General features: G+C 42.8%; 1 protein-coding gene across 3 annotated transcripts in view; it reads right to left on the reverse strand.

Annotated features, from left to right (window-relative positions):
• npas1 (neuronal PAS domain protein 1) overlaps nucleotides 1-21891 on the reverse strand; it is a 50648-nt gene that overhangs the window by 14302 nt on the left and 14455 nt on the right. For 2 of the 3 annotated variants that reach the window (XM_085371006.1, XM_085371004.1), the window contains exons 1-3: nucleotides 21310-21781; nucleotides 11468-11635; nucleotides 9780-10018 (exon numbers count right to left, since the gene is read on the reverse strand). In XM_085371006.1, coding sequence (XP_085227132.1) covers nucleotides 9780-10018; nucleotides 11468-11562 — 334 coding nt within the window. In that variant the 5' untranslated portion in view covers nucleotides 11563-11635; nucleotides 21310-21781. Of the gene's footprint in view, nucleotides 1-9779; nucleotides 10019-11467; nucleotides 11636-21309; nucleotides 21782-21891 lie in introns of those variants that run through there. The other variant, XM_085371005.1, reaches the window with a different exon arrangement.

The raw sequence follows: 21891 nt of genomic DNA on the forward strand, positions 1-21891 counted from the left end.
ACACAAATTGATCTGGAAATAGAGGATTTTGCATTAACGTGGGATCTCTTTCACAACTTTAAAATCTTCAGCAAAATCAAAAGTGAAACTTGAAGCAATTATGTCTGATAAAAGAAGAATTTACCGTGCTTAAAAAAAAAAAGTGCACATAAGGGTGGAGCGCTGCGTGACGCATACCACTCAATCTCTGCCAGGCATACAAACAAACAAGCAAACACACACACACACACACACACACACACACACACACACACACACACACACACACACACACACACACACACACACACAGTGTCTGCATCACCACTCTTAATGCATCCCAAACACAAGCTATCAGAGCTGCTTCAGTGCCAAAGTGGTGGTGTTTACCAAGGCAATTACAATACAAATAGAGTTGGAGGTGGTTAGGTGGAGGAGGAGGGGAGGAGGGCGAAGATAGGTATGAGAGGAGCACAGAGGGTAGGGAAAATGAAAAACCTTAAGGAAGGAGAGAGTGATCGCTTTCTCCAAAGCAAACATGGGCATGGGGGTTGGGGGTGCCGCCACTGACGTGGAAGATTAATTTTGCAATCAGGTGTATTTACTGTTTTATGTCAGAAGGAGTGTGTGACGGTGTTTATGCACCTGCAAGTGTGTGATTGCAAAAGTGGGGACCATATGTGAGAACTAATCTCACTCCAACAGGGCTGCTTTTGAACACAATGTTCCCCGTCCAATGGAGACAAACTGCGTATGTCCGTGTGTACCCAAAATATGTGTGTATAAGAGCATATAAATGTATGTACGCGTGTGAGTCTGTGTGCGTGCCTTTAAGGATCATTGGATATCTGCGCGTGTGTATGTGTGTGTCGCTGCAAGGCTGCGGGAAATCAATACACGTTATGACAGGAAAATGAAAGCGCTGCTGTGGGTTACAACTGAACACAGAGGGGGGATCGGAACACACACACCCACCAACACACACACACACATATACAATCACACGCACATATATATTGCCCAGCTGCCTGCTTGTGATGTGGGTTTGTTGAATAGAAGAGGGAGGCATTCCATTAGAGCTATAGACACACACATACACACACTTTAGGAATACACACAGCAATGAATTCTCATGCACAGACTACACAGCAGCAACATGCTCTCCGATTAAACAACACAAATACCCGTGCACACACACAAACTCTCTCTCTCACACACACACATATACACATAAATACAGAGTTGCCGGACAAAGCCACAGTGGCATTGTGAGATTGGGGTCCCCCTGTGTGACAGAGTGTGAATTTAAATAAGGCAAGTCCATTCAGGGCTATGAAAGGGGGTCTGGTGCTGGGACCCTTCAGCCTAGTCAGTCCCTGCCTGGAGGGGGATGGGGAGCCCATTTCGCTCTCCCTTGTGGGGCAGCGATGCAGCCGCAGTGCTAGGAAGCTTGGAGGAATCAACCCCCGTGGTAACCATATAAGAATTAATCAAAACAGAAGACAAACGCACTTCGATTGTTGTGAAAGTGTGTGTGTCTGTTCTGGCTTTCATGCCACAGAACCCTGGAGGAGCGACGGTGATGGTGGGTGATCAGTTGTGCTGAGTAGTGTCAGCGGGCCCAAGGAAACGCTGAATGTGACATGAGGCCAGCGGGGCTGACAGATGAGTCACACCCCTGCACACACACGCAGACACAAATACACAGAGGACCATTTATTAAAGACTGCCACAGTACAATAGGGCAACCAGGAAACCAAAACACTGGACCTGATGTGTGTGTGTGTGTGTGTGTGTGTGTGTGTGTGTGTGTGTGTGTGTGTGTGTGTGTGTGTGTGTGTGTGTTTGTGCGCACAGCATGCGCGTGTGTGGTGTATTCTTGCGCACATGTGAAGGGAAAGAGTCTCACAGCGTTGATGGTATCACACTCTGAGAACAAAGATCCCTCTGTAGTGCTACTGTGAACCCCTTCTCTATGTGTGTGCCCATGTGCGAGTGAGGGCTTTGCATTATTCTGTGTGTATACCTTAATATTACAGCTTCTATAATATTTTATGTCATTATAAATCATAATTCAAACAATAACATCTTTTTTTACAACTTAGATCTTATTTTGAACTTGCTGTGCATGCGTCTTATTGGTAGACCAAGTCAAAACAGATGACAAATGATTGGACAGACATTAACAAACCAACAATGTGGCCACGTTATTAAAGTCTGATCTGATCTGCTAAATGTTTCATTTAGATAGTTTTGGACAACACATCTCATCATTGTGCCTGAAAACATCATTTGTAGTTGAATATTGTTGTGGTCAAACAAGATTTTGGAATATTTTTGTGAATCTTAACTCTTTTGTACAGACAACTGGACGTTATTCCCTCTTGTTTAAGCATAAATATATAACCAAGAGAATTTTGCCCCAAAAGATCACCTTCAGCCAAGAAAAAAAGTGGTGGCACTCAGTGTAATAAAAGTTTAATTTGCCAGATTCCTGTATCTGTGACTCCTGGCCCAGTTGAAGCGCTGGAAAGAAAGAGGGCTTCAACTCAACTCCTAAATCAAGAAAGTGGTCTCGATCATGGGTGTCAAACATGCAGCCCTCAAAGAGTCAAAGCACAGCCCGCTGGAATTTTTTTTTTTTTTGCTAAATGTGAAAATTGCAGAAAAGGAGGGCATCATGTTTGACCTTTTCAATGAATTTTGCACCAGGAAGCATTGCATGTCGCTAAGAATAGATCGTGTACTGAACCGGGACCTGAAACGCTACATTCACCCAATGCAGAGGCCTAAGTAACTGTCAGTTTGACATGATTCCTATTAACAAAGACACTGCACATGTAATGCTACAATTAAAGTAAGGGAGTTTTACATACATATATTATGATGAGTATATGTGCATCTTTGATTTAACTGGTCCAGGCTGTTTGAGCTTTATGTACTAAAATTAGTTTGACATCCCAGTCTTGGTTTCCTGCATGAACTGTTAACTTGTTTAAAAAATGTGTGACTGCCTGATTACTCTTTTTTTGATCCCTGATCTCATCAAATCCTTCAGTTTTTAACCATAAAAAAATGTTCAAAAGCAATAAAACCTGACTTTAGTTAAGATGCGTTAAATTGCAATTCTCCTTTAAGTGAGTTTGTGCCAATAAACACCGTGACTTGTGTGCAGAGCTGGACGCAGGGATGGCTGAGGTCTTTAATCGAGCTATTCTGTCACACTCCGATTCCATTAGCTTCCCGGGACTCTGCTAAGAGATTTAATTCCATTGTGGGAATAAGAGACAGAATGGGACAGGGCAGGAATGGACACGTTAATTATGATTTGACTCAGAGGTCAACTTGCACGGACTCCCCAGCGCTTCACAAGCAGAAAAGATTTGAATGATTGAATGAAAAAATTTGAATGATTTTCATGATACTTTTGTCTAATACATAATTTAGTCCCAGTTCAGTCCAGAGGAATGGCCACACACACACACAGAGCCAAGCATCCCCACGTGGGGGGCTGTAGACACACAGACTCCACCCCCACAGTGTCAACCTCTTTTAACCAGGTTAGGATGTTACCATGGGAACCAAACAGTGAACCCCCATTTCTCTCTCTCAGTTTCCTCTCTCTGTGTCTTCTTATTCATCTCTGTCTCTTAAGTTTGGCTCTGCCACCGCAGCTTCACCCTTTCAAAACAAGAGCCCGGTCACTTGCCAAGTTGTTTACTACCAATCCAAATGTGATGTTTCGGCCGTTCGACAGACAGCGAGAGAAAAAGTGACCCTAATCGCAGCGTCCTTCTCTGGCACAATTATCTTCTCACGCCGACATCCATCCCTCCCTCCTTCCCTCTATCTGTCCTCTATCTTTCCGTCTCTTCTCCATCGCTCCCTCACTCCTTTTGCGGTCGAACATAATTTGAGTGCAATTAACTTCCCTTAAAAGCCCAGGCTGCTTTAAACGCTGTGAATTAGAGGGGAGGCAGACGCAGGGAGATCGTGAAGAGGTGGGGGAGACAGAAGGGGAGGCGAGGGAAGACGAAAGCAATGAAAGAAATGAGGGGGAGAGTGAGAGGGAGAGAGAGAGAGAACGAGCAAGTGGAGGCAGAATGAAAGTCAATGTCACCAGCGCCGGGGAGGGGAGAGGTGTGTTTGACCCCACTAGCCGAGACAGTAAAACACTTCAGCTGGCCCTGTTGCTGGCGCTGACTTGTCATTGCACTGTGCCTTGTGAAAAAGGCAGAGGGCGTTCTCCAGCTGCCCTGCACACCTGTTACAGGTTGATATTTTCTCCCCTTTTCTGTTTTATTAAACAAAAATAAAAGTAGAAAGTTAATTTCAGATAGGAAATTTTAAAAGATATCTCTGTCTTACCACAATCAAGTTATTTTCTTTACATTATTATTATTATTATTATTATTATGTTTGCACTTACTGTTAACAAACCCTACATTATCTTTAACTAACATGCAAAAGTAAAAACTGAACCAAAGTGCAAAAGATACTTTTGGACTAATTTATATTCTGCTGAACCTAATAAAATGTTTTTTTTTACATTATGTTCTTATTTGTTATTTTATAAAAACATTAATACTGTCTGCATGGTTGGGTGTGGTTTATTCTTGCCAGTGCAGAGCAGCATAATACAGAGTGTGTCAGAGGTTTAAAAAATGTATATAAACCTCCAAAAAGCCTTGAATTACTTTAAACAAACAGCACACCATCACACTACACCGCCTGGACTAACCTGTTTAACCTTGCCTGTCCAACAGGAAGACTGCTTTGGTTTCACCTGTAGAATCTGGTTAAACTGTCAGTTTGCTTGATTGCAGATCTGCCACTAAGTTTAAGTAGATTCTTATCACAAGCAATAGAAAGCTTAGGAATAGGAATCAGGCTTCCTGGATTTTTTTCAAAGGAAGTGTAGTATGGGGGAAAAAACTGTCCCTGATAGCAAAATTTACTTAATACAGAGGCTTTGAAATATAAATGATGTCAAATAGTCCTTGAATATGCTGCGCAAACAGGTGCACAAATACCAAATACAGCATGGGTCATTTTACCTTCCCTGCCTTCAGCCTTTCCTTTTCCTTTGCTCCTTTCCTTCCATACTCTGTCTCTTTCTCTCTCTCCTCCTTCTCTCCCGCTCTCTCCTGCTCTCTCAATCTCTCTCTTTCTCTCTGTGAAGGTCATGCAATTGATTTTCCTCTGTCTATTCATTTTTCAAGACTGGCTTTGAAACGTGGGAAGCAGACAAAAGCCACTCCGGCCCCTCCCCTGCGCTCCATCCCTCTCCTCTCCTCCACCCTCCACCTTCCTTCCCTCTCCGCTGCCCATCCAAAAACCCCGGACAAGAGGGAATGTGGAGGAATGCAACCCCCACCCCCCAACACACCCCATCCCAATTTCCTCACACTCTTCTCCTTCTTCCTTCCTCCTCTCTTTCTGTCTTTATTCCTCCTACATTTGTTCCTTCCCCTGCTCTCTGGCCTCCGCTCCCTTTCAGCCAGATCTCTGACCACATTCCACTAACGGAATTAAAGTCATGCATCACACTTAAAACCCTGCCAATGCATTGTGGGTAGACTTGTTCAAACTGATGTCCAAATTAGCATTGCATTTTCAATATAGGCCCTGTGGAGACTGTGTGACCTGCTTGTAAGAAATCTCCAAATATTTAATTAAATACTTAACATATCAGATGTTGACCCAGTGGTAAGAATGTGAAAGATAATTCACAATTTTCTCGACCTTCACATAGCAGCTTCCGCGGGGGCTCTATATATTTATCGTTGTGGCTCACATTTGTACGAGAAGTGCCTCTCGTTGTAGCGTAAACCGCACACCTCACATCTTTTCAGCGCACTTCCACTTTGTACACAGGGCAAGAAGCACTACTACCTGCGCACCAACTATGCTGAACAGGAGGTATTTTCTATCAAGGCCAAGAAAAGTCAGGAATACAGAGGAAAAACAATTCGCAATTCATGCGTAGAGTCAAGGCTGCGGCTGTGTGTATGGGTGCTAGTATATGAATATCACTCAGACAATCAGATTGTCCTGCGCAGAAAGGATGATGAGATATTGATGTACAACAATGGGCTGAAGCATAGGAATACATGTTTTCACACACTATGACTGTAGATTAGACTCAAGTTGTAACAGGATGCAGTTCAAAGTTCTTTAAAAGCAATATGTTGGCTTTGAGGTCATCCATGCTATTAAGTGGTCAGATATATACCATATCTAATCTTTAAAGCCGTCCTACATTGCCCCTTAGGGCCCAGAAGTCACCATGTGCAACTTGTCTGTATGTACAGCCTGGTTCTACTGGAGGTTTCTTCATGTTAAAAGGGAGTTCTTCCTTCCCACTGTCGCCAAGTGCTTACATTTAGAGGGTCGTCTGATTGTTGGGGTTTCCTCTGGATTATTGTAGGGTTTGTATCACACAAGCACTGGCAATTTGAAAGCTACAACTATGACAAAAATGTACTTAGACCATATTAGAAGTTAATTTTTTTTCTAATTCAGCTATCTCGTGAATACTCATTTTCCTTTATGGCCATGTATACATCAGTAACTTATTTTATTTGCATGTTGACTTTAAATCTGGTATATCGTTGTTTTACTTTTGAGTTTCATAACATAACATAACATGAGTTACATAACATTTTTGCAGTGCTTAACACCTTTTTAAGCTGTTTTGATTTCTTTGTTAGTCTCCGTATACTGTAAGCCTCAGTTTAGCTTCACTGACGATTATATGATGGCCTACAGTTTGTGATGTTATTGTGTCTCTGGTGGTTTTTATGTTTGGCTTCTGGTAAGAATTCAGTGTTGAAATATCCTGTGTTCTATCCACGTTTTGTGTGTTACTTGTAGTAGCTGTTGTAGTAATCATCACCCCCATGTTTCCATTTGTGCCTTCTTCTGTCTCGTTTCTATCTTCACGCTCTGGTCACTTTGCGTTTTCTTGTCTTGTACATCTTCTTAAGTGTTAGTATTCATATCTCTATCAGTCTCTTTTGGTTATTTTCTGTTTTACTTTGAAAGGCAGGTTTGCATCCTGTGTTCGTTTTGTTTCCTGTCTTCACCTGTGTGTGATTACTTTCACCTGTGCCTCATTACCTTCCACTCTGTCATTTCCCTGTCAGCATTCTGTGTATAAACAATCCTGCTTGCCCTTGTTTGTTTTGTTCCCAGAGTGGGTTCCTCATGTGCAGCCAAGTGGTTTTCCCCTTGCCGTGTGTAGAAGGCTGCTGGCGCCCGAGGAATTTATTTCTGAACTTGATACAGCATTAAAAGCTTGATTTTGTTAAGTCGTTTTGCTTCCAAGCTCCCATATTTGGCTCGACACCTCTACACTCGATATCGCTCGCAGTGAGGCCTTGGATTTTGGCATTCATGTGGATGTTTTACACCTACCAACACCTAAACATTGTTGGAAGTCAAGCTGATCAAGAAGGGTTTGAAACCGAGGGAATGACTCATCTTCCAAGCTGCCCAGTTCCCAACCTTTTAGCACACCAACAGATACAAGCACAATCCTCAACCCACAGACCCAAAGGGATCCACTGACAACATCTGAGGTCTCAGGTCATGTACAGGTCCTGTTTCCATCTTCCTGTGGGACCTACAATATTAGCCTGTGGGTGATTTGTTTATATAAAACTTCCCATTGATGCTTATATCTTAATTCTTTCATAATGGAATCCATCTTTAACGCTACACCTTAAGTCTCCGAGCAAAAAAGAAGACATTACATGAGTGTTTTCATGTGGTGAGCGATGTTCCAGATGAAAACCGCATTGACCTTAAAGATACTTTCAGCTTCTCCCTCTTTTCCCACGGGGTCACAGTAGATGGATCCACATGTTTGATCTGGCACAGATTTTGACACCAGATGCCTTTCCTGATATAACCATCCCATTTATCGAGACTTATGACCGACGTTAGCAGCAGGCTAGCTCTTAACACCCTGAGGCTGCGGTTGTGTCTTTCACAAGTAAGGCGAAGGTGTTAACAAACTACACCATGGAACCACGGAAAACCACACTGACCTTAATGTGTAAAAATTTCTATGATGCCCCCAAAGGATACTGGGAAAAGAACTGGTTTGGTATTTTTTACTATAACGTCACACTCAGACCGCACTGGTAGCATTACTGGTACTCACCCCATCAGGAAATGCAGTGCATAATGTGGGTAAAGCACACCACATGCAGTCTCACAGAAACATGCTGTTAATACGACAGGTTTTTTTTGTTCACATTTCCTCAAATTTACCAGGAACAGGCACAAAGGCGGACACACACACACACACGTCTATTTGCACTGTAGCTGCATCATTTCCCCTCAGTAATAGTAGCAATTAGACAGGCTATATAATTACACTGTCCTCGTTATATAGTTAATTTCAGTAATTACAAATTGCACCAATAGTTTCCTCCCTCTTTTTTATTATCTACCCCCTCTCCTTCTCTTTCTCCCTCCTAATAGACACACACTCACAGACACACGCAAACACACAGTTGCGTGTCCCTAACTTAAGAGGACATCAATTTGACTTACAATAATTACCTGGAGTCTTGATCTGAGCTTAACCACTACTGCTACTACTCATCTAATCACAACCTGAAACCTGAACCTGACCTCCCCCTTAAATGGGTCTTCACTTTAAAATGACTATTATAGGGACTTTACTTTTTTTCCACATAAGGAAAACATGTTTTTGGAGTTTTGTCTATAATATGAGTAATATTTATGTGCATACACACACAAAAACATAGATTTTATTCATACTCACTCTTGTCTATGTAAAATACTTGTATGATTATTTGCATGTGTGTTACAGGGGAAAAAAGAAAACGCATGAGCTTGTTTGCACGCATAGACAGTGGCAGTAATTACTATTGTTAATAGGAGGCTGGATCAATACCCCAGTCCGAACTGAATTTTTGTGGCGTGGGGTGTCACTGTGGGTAGGAGTACGTAGGCAGAACAGACAGCTGAGGTCTGCTTCTGATTGAAACAGAGAAGTGAGTCGAAATATGAATTTTAGTGGTTTGCGTCCTTTGGCAACAAAGCAGCATATTTATCTCTGCTATATAATTTTCATATTGGCTGAAAGTGTTCCACATATGCGTGTTTAATTTAATCCTGCATATTTGCACATTGCTTTTGTCAAGGTTGAATTTTGTGAACAGATAACAACAACCTACTCGTGACATACCCAGAAAAAGTGTCAACACTTAACCAGTCATAGAGATATTTTCTGTTACCAGGATGTTTTTTTAAAATAAAATTTTAATTCAAGGACAAGACCCTCAAAAAGGCCTTAAAAATGTGTTATCTAGATTATCATATTTTAGGCAATTATTCACTAGTATGTCACTACTAGGGCATTTTGTTACTCAGCTGGAAAGCATAATACTTTTCTAATCCCATCCCAGGCTCTGAGAAAATGTTAACTTTGGTAAGAAGAGAAAAAGGAAAAGTACTGAGTCTACAGCTCTAAAACTCATTCAGTCTGGGACAAATACGATATCTTAATGCAAACACACTACTGCTACATTTGATGTTAAAGTCAAATAAACATAAAAAGTTGTTTTTAAGTTACATTTTTAAAAATGGTGCACCAGAATTTGCTTCATTTTCAATGTAAAACCCACATTTAGAAGGTTTAGATCATTGTACATATTTCTTTTAGTTGAAAACATAAAACCTAAATTTTCTTCGTCATCTTCTTTGTAATATCTCAGTCACAAAAACTTTTCTTTTCATGTGATTGCTTGTTTCTTGCTCACCTTTGCTGCAGTTGCTGTCTCCCTCCAGCAGAGGGCTCCAGGGTGGGTCCCCCTGACTGGCAAAGGTCCGCATGTGCAGGTAGCTGATGGTCAACCGGATGACCGAAGCTTTGTCCAGTTGGCTTGTGATGGCCCCGGGCAGTGGCAGCATCTTGGCCAGCTCAAAGAACTCGAAGTTCTCCTTCCCCCGCCGAGAACGAGCCGCATTGCGAGATTTCTCTTTACGCAGGTTCTGGAGACTGAGATGTGGACAAGAAGTCGGTATGAGGACGAACGGGACAAGGGCGAAAGTGGTGCAGAGGGTGAAAGACAGAAGTAAAATGAAGGAACAGATAAACACAGGGAGAAAGGATCAGAGGGGCTCACAAATCTGAATCAGCGCGACGTAAGGCAAGAAAAACTGATGGGCTATCGCTTAATGGCCATTTGCTGACCACCTGTTGATTGATTCGTGCTCTGTAAAAATGACCTCAGCATCAGTCTGAAAAACTCATTTCATAAATACACATAATGGGAATGGCTCCTGCAATTCAAGTGAAACAATCTCCATTCTGACCCATCTCTCGCAGATTGGCCTGGTAATTACAGACAAACTCGCTTCTTTTATCGGGCAGAGTCCTAATAATGCCATTTGCTCCAAAATCCATATGTGAACACATACACACAATTTCTCACTGCCTATTTTTTCTTACTCTCCCTCGCTCTCACCCTCTCCTCTCACCCTCTCCTCCCCCGCCCCAGCTCCCCCTCTCATCTGGTCCCGGGCTAGTGAGCTGAAGCCATGATTGAGGGATCAATAGGCGAGGGAGGGGCAGAGTGACAGAGGGGGGCCGGGGCTCAGGTAGCCTGTCTCTGTGATTGGGTATTGACTCTCCTCAATGGGGCCTGAGTGGTGGAATTATGTTGTCACAGCCACTTCACAATTTGTGTCGGTGCTGCGCTGGGATAAAGTGTGTGTATGTGTGTGTTAGAGACACAGAGAGAGAGAGAGGAGAACCAGCCATTCTCCCTCGTGTCTGTGTTGTTGATTTTCATCCGTAGACAGACCACCGGGTGGTGTGTGAGTGAGTGAGTGTGCGCGCATACACGTGCGACAGAAGAAAAGAACAAAGGAAAGACGTGCGCATATTGTGCTTACATATGTTTGTATCTTAATCAGCTGACACAGCTGTTGCATTTCTCCCTGTTAGGTTCTAATAAGTGAAATCAGTGTGTGTGTGTGTGTGTGTGTGTGTGTGTGTGTGTGTGTATGTGTGGACTCATGCTGCCAGCCTGTGTAACATCTCATTATTATACTGCCTCGACCCCGGCCACTGAGAACAATCAATACACACACATTGATTCTGCTTAGTTTTTATATCCGCCTGTAAATTACTTCCCATTAATAATTCCAGCCAAATTTACTTAATCTCCCACTAAGGGTGGGGGACTCGCAACTCTGACAGGATTGGCAGGTGAACAACAATACAGGTGATATGTAGCACTAAGGAGAAAAGCGTATGTTTCTGGATAATGTTTCGTTGATAAAAAAAAAGAAAAGAAAAGCTTCTTCAGACTGTCAGTGAGTGCAAGGGTGTTAATGCATGTATTCCATCTTGCAGAGATTAATTCATGGGCATGCACGTAGGCTTATACAGTTTCAGCCTGTGTGTGTGCATGTGTTTGTGTGTGTGTGAGAGATGTCTCACCAGGGCAGGGTGGGAGGCTTGGCCAGTAGTCCTTGCAGGAAATCCCACTCCACACTCACACATTTCCCCTCACTAACAAATGGCATGGTTGCCATCCTTCCTCCAATCACGTGCCCACGCCGCTGTTAACGAAGGCTTCGATTGGCTGAGGACGTGATGGACTCAGACCTGGAGATTCACAAAAAGAAAGGAGAGAAGTGACAAAGAGACAAATGGGGGTGAGAAAAAAGAGCCAAGAACGATACTATCAAGAACTGCCAATGAAAGCCGCAATATAAATCAGGAACTACAGGCAGGAAGACGCATGGCATTTTTGGGTTGTTTCCATCAAAATTGATGGTTTAATCCCCCTTTTTTTAAAGAAACACTAGAAAAACTCTTAAACCTGCTTTTAATTTTAAGAAAACAATGACACTTTATCTCTTTTTACAGTTTCCATTCAACACTTTTAATTTGACTTTTGACTATAATTTGCATCCAAAAGCTTGGGTGAAAATTGATCCCATCTTGTGATATCTTACTGAAGGCAAGAGTGATTAATTTAAAAGAAGGGAAGAAAGAGATTGAGGCAGAGTAATTAGGTACCGTGTGTACTTCCCTACATAAAGGTCAGTGGCTGCTCCCAAGATAACAGACATAAGACAAAACACTAACCCTCCTTTGAAGTCACACTTACTCTGAAAATCACAGATCTCAAAATGTCTCCCTTCATCCCAGAGAGAATATTCAAACCTGTGTGTGACTCGCGTTTAAACCGAATATGTCTGAAGACAAAACACCCCGCCCGTCCCAGATCTTTTGCTGCGTTGTGCCAGCTTCTAACACCCTCCTGCAGTAAAAAATCACTTGCCAATATTCTTTCCTGTCCTCAAACAGAGCGCCGCTCCTCACCAGTTTCCCTCCCCTCTGTGCTGTGTTGACATTTAAAGGGCTGGTGTGGCCCCGAGCACCCCAGTGTCATGCCCTTGGGCCTGAGATGCCCTCTCTCTCTTTCGTTCTGCCTCTCACTCTCTCACTTCCTCTTTCTTTGGCCTGGCTGGGTCAGCACAATCATGTCAGTAGAGCTGTGCCAGGGCAAAAGAAAATGGATTATGTCTCGAGTTTGAGCATGGCTATGCTGACCTTGGCTAAGAGGGGTCAGCAGAAGCTCGGCAGGTTTGGCAGATATCATTTTGCAAATCTGGGCAAAAAGAGCCAACATTTAATGCATTTGGACAGAGTTCAAAGGCAGAGGAGTCAATAATCAGTTCAACAAAGGCGGAATAGTTGTTGAAAGGGAAGAGTGGGTCATCAACTTTAATAGTTTTACTCTGTATTTAGGCCGCAACAGTGAAGCAGAAATGTAAAACTTCTATTTCGAACATGCTCTGAGGTCAGTAATCCAAAGGAACTGAAGAGGTAGTTCTAGCAGGGAATATTTTGTTCACAATTATGCAATGCATGTACAAAAAGCATGCAGTAACAGTAAAGGAAAAGTAAGGAGATCGCTAGAATCAGCACGCTTTATCCTCCACTATGAATGCTTTACATCAAAATCCATGTAACTGCAGCTGAAATATTTCAAGCTGGATCAAACTGGGGACTGACCACCTGACTGTGGCTATAATTTATGAACTTTTATACCTGCAGATTGTTACTGCAGTCCAAGATGAAGCAGAGAAGGGCAATCTTATCTGTATTTATTAAGGACATGGAAGAATAAACTGGTGCTGTTCATACATTAGTGCACTCCTAATGTTAAATGCTCTAGCTCTTCAGAGTTCTTTTATGTGAAATCCAGACAATTTGCCTACAAATCGATTGCCTGTTAAGTAAATTTAAATCAGCAGGAAAGCAATAAAGCTGCAAATTTAATGAGTTTGGTTAATTTTCCAGATTCAACATCTTCCCTAGGTATTCGAATTGGCAGAATATTCCTAGCCTTAAGTTTTAAGGCTCGGGCTTTACTCCAACATAGGTAACCTACAGTATGTGTGTGTATGTGTGTGTATATATATATATATATATATATATATATATATATATATATATATATATAGATAGATAGATAGATAGATAGATAGATAGATAGATAGATAGATAGATAGATAGATAGATAGATAGATAGATACTAAAGTTACCAGCCTGCAACATTGACAGTCTTTTCCAAGAGTCTGCTGGAGAGAAGACAGGGTCGAGCAGAGGGCATTGCACCTCTGTCTAACAACTTCACCTTTGTCACCTTCTCCACCTCGCCAGGATAAATGCACTACATGCCAAATTGGGCTGTGTACAGTAGGACAAAGAGATCAAAAGGAGACACAGACAGGAAGCAATTTACTCTCAATTTTTCACCACGCACACAGGCGGAAGCCTCTCTTCAACCTATACCTGTATGTTTATCTCTTAATTGACCCTATCTGTGCTTATCTAATCTCTCCTTTCATCTTTCTGTCTCAAACTATCTCTCCATCTCTGTCTCTCTCTATCTGGGCAGACACACAGGGGCGTAATGGACAGGGACCTCCACAGTATTTATTCAATCAGCCTCATAACCTTGTCGCTGGTTGGTCGGCCCATTAATGCACTCACCCAAATAGACCCCGCCACTTTGACTGCTAATGCTCCAGCTAGCTAGCAGCACAACAGGCTTCTGAATGTCAGAAGTGTCATCTAGGCGGAGAGTGTGAAACAACCCCACTCGAGAGAAGCGAGTCAACTTATTCTGTCATGGCACAGTGGGAAATTTATGAAAAAGAAAGGTGTAACTTCTGAGAGCACTGGAAGTAACAAAAATAAAAAAAATAAAAAAATAAAATACTGTGCCCACAGCTGTAGAGATCAACTTGTATCAAGTGTGACCGCAGGTGTTCACAATGTTGCTGCAGTGCTCCATATTCATAAGTGTGGTGCATGTGTGCCAGCCTGAGTGTGTGCGTTTGAGACCCCTACCCTATAGAGCCGTGCACTCTTGGCTCAGCCTCAGCAGCAACAGAAGAGGAGGGCACTGCGGCGAGCGCTCACAGCCGCTGTTTGCAGTGCGCTTCTCTCTGGCTGCTTGCTTGGCTCCTGCTCTGTTTATTTTCAGCAGGGACGTTTAATTAGGGCCTCCAGCTGTCAGAGGTTCGTTAGCGTGCCCCTCCTTTCCCCGGGCCGCCCCTCCCCACGGGGAGTCAGGGGCATCAGGCAAATGAACACATTTAAGTCAAACAGCACGCCGACAGACAATAGCTCCACTGCCATGCCACCAGCTCCCCTAGGTAGAGACATGGTTGTTTTATGCCTCATCTCCCCAACCCCTGGGGCCCAATACAGAGGCTGGCCAAGACTGCCAATGTGGAGGCAGAGGAGTTCTCATTGCCCACTAGAGACTACATGCACACTGCACTCATGTAAAAAGGGGAAGAGCAGGACCGAGCCTGTGCGATTTATAGTTTACAATAAAAACAACAGTTTCAGAGGATTTTTCACAAATTTTGGGGATTAAAAAATATCAAAGAAATATGTAAAATGTTGCTTTAAGGGTTGTATACATTAACAACACAGCAAAGAATTATTTTAGAAGAATTGTTTGCTCTGTACAGCAGAATAATGGTGACCTTCGCAAACAATCAAAGTCACACTCTGGGCTCCCTCCCTAGCTGGGCTGCGAGGACGTTAGTGTGTGTGAGACCCTCCCTTTGAAACCTTTGGACCTCCCTGTGTTTATAAGGAGACAAGAGTCAGTGGGAAAGTGGGAGTGTAACCCAGAGTGTTCAGGCGGTGCACCGAAAAACTATTTTATTTGTGTTAATTACCTTACTTAAGTGCAATTATTTTATTTCGGCTCAGAGTGAGAGTCTTTACTGCTGCTTTCCTGCTCTCTCTGCTGCTTTCTGTATCGCTGTGCGTGCTGTCTATCAAAAACGATGTTCTCATACAGCTACTGCATTCTCAGTTACATGTCAAGGCAAATAAAATTCTGCCTCACTCTGTTTGTTTGTCATGTTTTACAACTGTAATCAACTCATCTAAAGATGTGACTCGTCACCCTGGAACTCTGAAAATAGAGAAGGCGCTTTTTCATGCGCTAAATGATGTAAAAATATCTGGTAGAACCAAAACTAGATCTAACCAAGGAGTCTTGTTGTCTTAGCCATGGCTTTTGTTACCAACCAGTAGCTGAAAGAAAACTTACAGGAAAAAAAAAACTAGTTAAGTATAAAACAAGGACTCCTTAATGGGAGTAGAACCTCATTCTCCTCAATGAAAGTCTTACAGATTATGTGTATGATGCCGCTGTCCTAGTGCATCACGCAGAGGCTCTTAATGTTACTTTTTGCACTTTTAGATTTTTTTCTTTCGCCTAAAATAAGTGAAAAAACTGTATTATTTTTAGTACATTTTAGAGCAAATACTGATCGATGGCCTATTGCGAAGGTCAGGCTAATCAGGGCTGAGCCTGATTCACAAAATCTGCTAAATCCAAGCAGAAAGTTTTACACATTTACATCAAGTAAACCTACAAAAGCTTTGTTGAACTTGCAACTATTCCTGTAATTTACAAATGATGGAAAATTCTGAAAGATGACAGCTCTCATCTGCCATGTGCTCACAAGTTATTTTTGTAAAGCTGTAAAAAGCCTGGTGTTGTCTTTCAACCTCTCGATCTCCTCCGTTTTCATGCCCACAGCTGAATAAAAGCTTCCCCCACTTAAATACAAAAAAAAAGGTTTTAACATTCAAGGCCCATTTAAGACATATGCAGTTCAGTTTTCAGTGCAATCAAAATTTAACTGATAATGCTTTCTTGACAGCTCTCCTCTGTTCTTCATTCATCCAAGTCTAAAGGTAAAAGTAAAGTATATACACAGTACAACAGTGATGAAGCATTCCTGTGAATGAAATTTGATCAAATCGAGAACGTTCAATATCATGGAAGATGTAGAAAACACGGTTGGAAATAACATGAACAGAATATTTGATGCAGCTAGTTTTCTATCTTGCCTTTCATGTTGTTGAGTAGTTGTAAATGAGTGTCTGGAGTGTCTGGGGAGATGAAGTTTGGTATTCTGGTTGGAGGGCTGAAAACTACTTATCATGCATTACGGCCCTGGTTGGACCTCAGGATTTGGAAGTCAAAAGACTTTTTAATGTACAATTTTTCAGCTGCTGATCAATCGGCGGCTTCTGGACATGAAGATCTCTCTCCCTCCTCTCTCGCTCAGCATTCCATATTCCAAACTCGCTCGGCATTCTGCTTCCGTATCGGAGCTCCGGCTCCGATTGACCTTGACGACTCTGGATGATTCCCAACCCAAGGTTCTCTCCAACTCTCAAGGGCCTTGGCGTCTGCAGCTACCCCTCCCTCACACACACACACCCATCCACCAATTTTGCCTCTCCCATCATCCTCACCACACATCCCTCTCCTATAACCTCTCCTTTGCTCCTCCCTGGCCCTTGGCTGGATCATTAATTATCTAATGGAATCAATATGGCCTTAGATTGGACCAGTGTGACCCCGCCCGCCCCCAGGTATCTCTGCGTTGATGAGGAGGAAGAAAAAGTGTTTGGAACGGGTGTAAAGGAATGATAATAACGGCACCGTGTGTTCGTGAGAGTGAAACACCATCGTACACAGCGTGGACTGTCCCTAAACTGAACGAATACAGAATAAAGAGATCAGCAATAAATAAATGATTGGAGAGGGAGAGGGGGTGGATGGGGAAGGCATGGAGGGATGGAGAGAGCATACGTAGAGGCAGATAGAGGCAAATCAGACAGTCAGAGAGAGAGGGAGAGTAGTAGTGAAATGATAGACAAATAAAGAAAAAGATGGAAAAAAAAGGAGAGAGAAAGAGATTTACTAATGTTCACCCTAATCAATATCTTTGTCTTTCTCCTCTTTTATTGCAGAAGGCTTTGGTGAGCGCTCTTTGATGTCCACTCCTAACCGGTGTCGAGATACACAGAATCCAATCCATGCCTGCCATAATTACCGTCTGACTTGGCCCCAAGTGTACACAAAAGGAGTGCTTGACTGCACCTGCACTGTATCAAATATGAAGCTGAAGCTACTATTACACAGAAAACCATATTTACAGCAAAAATGATGTATCCCCTGCAGATTGCTCTGCAGATTTATTTATTTTTTCATCATACGAACTGAATGCAATCCCTTTCTTAGTAATTCAATTAATGAAAAAGACCCGCCGTCTGCTGAGTCCGAAGGTCTACAGTCATATTGCTATAGAAGCAACCACATATACAAGATAATCCAAATAGTGCATGAAAGTATGTTATGTTTCAAATACTTTAGTCCTACAGTAGGAGAAAAACAAGTTCTAGGGTTAGGCTTCCCTGTTGGTAAAAGTAGTCTGCATATGGCAGGAATAATATTTCAGTTCCAATTTAATACACTAGATATTTAAATAGTGCACCAGAGCAACTACAAAGTATTAACAGGAGTACAAAACATTAAAACATGGATATGGCTGAGGGGAAAATGCAGTAAAAAAATTGCATTAAGTAAGTTAGTTAAAATGTTCCGTCCATCATTAAGTTAACCATCTTTGACCTTTATGATTTATATGCTTCAAACAGAAACCCCCGAGCACAAGGTTAAATAATAAATGCAGTCTATTCTGGGGTTAAATGCTCCAACATTAATGCTAGGGAAGGCTTGAGGTGAAAAGTGAGACTTCAAATACTTTTTCTAAAAAGAATGTCAGTGTGCTCACATGTAAGGGGAATACTGATAACATTCCCACATATTGCAGCGTTTCCTATTTTTTTCAAGCGCTCCCAAAATCTAAGCTAATAGTGAGCGAACACCAAAAGGGAGAGAGAAGGCAGAAACTTCTCCCTCTCGCTGTGGAAGAGTCAGCCAAGTGGATGCAGCTCTCTATACGGCTGAAGATGGTAAATCCACTCCCGCAGGCAGAGACCACATCAGCACTGACCTCCAAATAACCACAGGCCAGAGAACAGCACACAGGGTCACTCAATCTCTCCAACACACACACACAAACAGCAATGTGTGTGCTCAAACCAGGACTTGAAAGCACACTCTAGCTCTGCACACCAGCACAGAGAAGTCCACATGCTAATATAGACACATCAATTAGCATGGTGCAAATGTCAGAGTTCAGAGCACCGTTGAACAAGATGTGTAGGTGTCTGGCAGTACACTTGGGGGAACCAGGATACCCGCCGGGCTCATGCTATATTTCCACACAGATGCGTTGTTTTTTTTTTTGTACATTTCCAGATATATTTTGCGTAAGTTCTACTTAAACTATAAAGTAGAGATTGTAAAGAAAAAGACACGAAAGAGTGAGGATTTACGCTCTGAAGCCCACACCTGATCTGGTATTCCATCTAGAGGGAAAGTGTCTGCAAACGTGGACATCCATACATTGTGTGCATATCACTAAATAACTGTTTCTGCGAGTGTTTGCGCACAAAAGAGTGGTGGATCCCTTCAGGCTGGTGTGTGAATGACAGCAGGGGTTATGTAAGGAGCCACAGCGGGGCCGGAGTGGACAGTCCGACCGGAGATCAGGTCAGCAGAGTGTGACACTAAACACATCTCTCTGACACTGCGCTGACACCCTCTGTCACAGACCCACACACTGTCTGTCAACGCTCTTCACACATACACTGGCACGCACGCACGACGGGAGCTGGAAGTGTGTGAGCGGCTGTCTGTCAACACGCCACACACTGACCACGTTGGTGTGTGTCTGTGTGTGGAAGAGAGCAACAGAGAGAGACAAAAATATCAAGAGAGGAATAGAAAGAGGAAGGGAGAGGCGAGGCGAGGTGTCTGTCTACCTGAGAACTTGTCAATGAGTCAAAAAAAGTGGCTGCCTGCCTCTGTCTACTAACCAAGATAAATTCCTAAAATGCCTACCTGCTGTTGCGCTTCTGAAATGAGCAATTTTATCCACTCGTGTGATCATCGTTTATGCAAAGCGAACAAAGAAAAACATCAGAAATGCACGCCAGCCCTGATCTTTGATGAGCTGAAAAAGAGGTGATCTCAGAGCAGCCTTTATCACATTTCCCTGTTTCTTTTTTCTGCAGTCTTCAAACAGGGCTCTTACCAACATTTCCACTTTCACACAGTAATCCGAGTCAGCTTCTGTCACACAGTTGCCCTTTGGCATAAACTGCAGCTCCCTGAATGCAAAAGCCGAAGAAGAAACCTGCATCTGGGACTAATAAAAAAGGCCCGAAGGTAGGTCAGGACCAAAGCGTCCCGCACACGCAAGAAGTGAAACGGATGGGGAAGCTTGGTGGCTCAGTGGGTCGGGGTATAAACTGCACCGTGCTCATGCAATGACTCGGCCTGACCCTGCTTCATGTCAGTGTTCTGATCCAGTCTTTACTCATCTAATGCCGATTTTTTAAAAGTGGGGGGAAAAACTGAAAAATTACACCAGTGTGGACGGTAACTTTTTTTTTTTCTAACTGCTGGTAACATTTTGACACCCGAGTGAGGAAGTCTGCACTGAACGTACTTATTTGGTTGGATTTTATCTGCAGCACCTGCAATCTCAGCAGGTGTGGCTGCAAATGATGCTTTAGGTGGCGTACGAGACGGAGCAGAATTTATAACAAACACATGCCACTGATTTCAGAGTGATGCTGAAGGAGAGTATACAAAATAAGCACTCAAGGCAAATATCCGCATATGGAGGAGTGCAGACTTACAAACTGAATCTGGCAGGAAATCAAACAAATCCCATTTTTGCACTTGCCCGTCGACGCACATACTCATAAATGCGCATTTTTCTATTCTGGTAATCTGACTTTTTCTTCCAGTGACAAGCCTCTGAGCACAATAACAGAAAAAAAAATTATGAAAAAAGAAAAAAAAAACAAAACGAAAACACTCTGTGATAGTTTGTTATTTACTTTACAGCAGCAGTGAACACCGTGCGTTTGTCACAGTCATTCTGCCAATTTGGACCACCTGCTGCAAACACCCTGAAGGCAGCGAATGTTACCAAGCCAGTAAACTGTGACCAATTCTGCCTCTGCAGGTGGAGACGGGCAGGCAGCCGTTCACTCTGTGCCTCCATATCTCAAATGGCACGCACACACACGCGCGCAAACACACTCAAGCACAGGAAATCTGCAAAGAGGTGCACTCAGCACAAAACATAAACATGCGTAATTATTCGGCTTATCTGAAAAAATGAAGATTGGAGTGAAAATGCCTGCCAGCTTAACTGAACTGATGAAGAAGTTTGTTGGGAAGCGGTATGCTTGATGTGTATTAATATTATTCATAATAAATGTTATAAAGTTAGACTTTAAAAAAAAAAAGCATATTTCTGTGTTTTTCTTTTCTCTAACTAAATAGATTTAAACAAGCTGACACAGTACAAACAGACTCCAGTAAAAAAGGTTGAAAGGATACGGTCAGTTTTACCAATGTGTCCTTTTTCTATCTTTGTAATAACAACCACACTGATGATGGACTAATTTAGCAATATAAATGAAATCAACTAAAACATTTATCGCCCATCCTAAACGAGACTGGCTACAAATGTTATCACCATGGCTACCAAGCTTATCTTTCATCTAAAGGGGTGGAAAAGTACTTTTGAAGTAGATTTAACAAAATACAATAAAAGTTTGATAAAATTTAATCTTGTACAAATCATTTAAAAATCATAGCAAACACCAAACAAACAGATCAAAATTCAGTCATTTTAAACCAAATTATTAAATAAAAGGAGACACAGTTATTCCTTCTAGTCACAGAACTTTACAATGTGATCAGTGTGTGTGTGTGTGTGTGTGTGTGTGTGTGGTCATGCATGTGTATTCATTCTGACTGTAAGTTGTTAGGTCCATTATCTACTCACCTGACGGGCATTTCCAACATTCAATCCACCGCTGTCGACCTGATCCACTTTGTCTCCTTCTTCTTCCTCCTTCTCTTCTTCGTCTTCTTCTTCTCCTCCTCCTCCCTTTTGGTGCCCCTGCTTTGCCCTGGCAGTGCCCCCTCCCTCCACACCTCCACCAGCACCTCGAGCTTAAACACGGCAGGCAAACACTGAGTGTGTGAGCCAAGGGGGCTGGGACAGGGGCAGCGGCAATCCCCTCACTTTCACAAAAGCCGTGGCCGTGCAGCCGGACACATCGTGGACTCCCGTTGCACGGAGAGTGTGTGTGTGTTTGTGAAAGAGGGAGAGAGCGAGAGCGCGAGAAGGAGAGGGAGAACGTGTGTCTGTGTGTGTTTGTGCGAAGTGGAGTGAGCTAGCTGATGTAGCTCTCCTCGGCTCTCAGACTCACTTCACTAACACTCTGCTCCGCTGCTTCTTTGAGATGGACTCGGATTAGGACACAGCCAGTGTGAGAATCTCTTTCTCTCTCTCTCACTCACTCTCTCTCCAGCCAGCATGCTCCCTCCCACCCTTCCTCTCTCCCGCTCACTCATTCATTCT

This window comes from Diplotaxodon limnothrissa, linkage group LG14 (genome assembly GCF_057381915.1).
Source record: "Diplotaxodon limnothrissa isolate DT_005_m linkage group LG14, D_limnothrissa_male_GT1.1, whole genome shotgun sequence".
NCBI lineage: Eukaryota > Metazoa > Chordata > Actinopteri > Cichliformes > Cichlidae > Diplotaxodon > Diplotaxodon limnothrissa.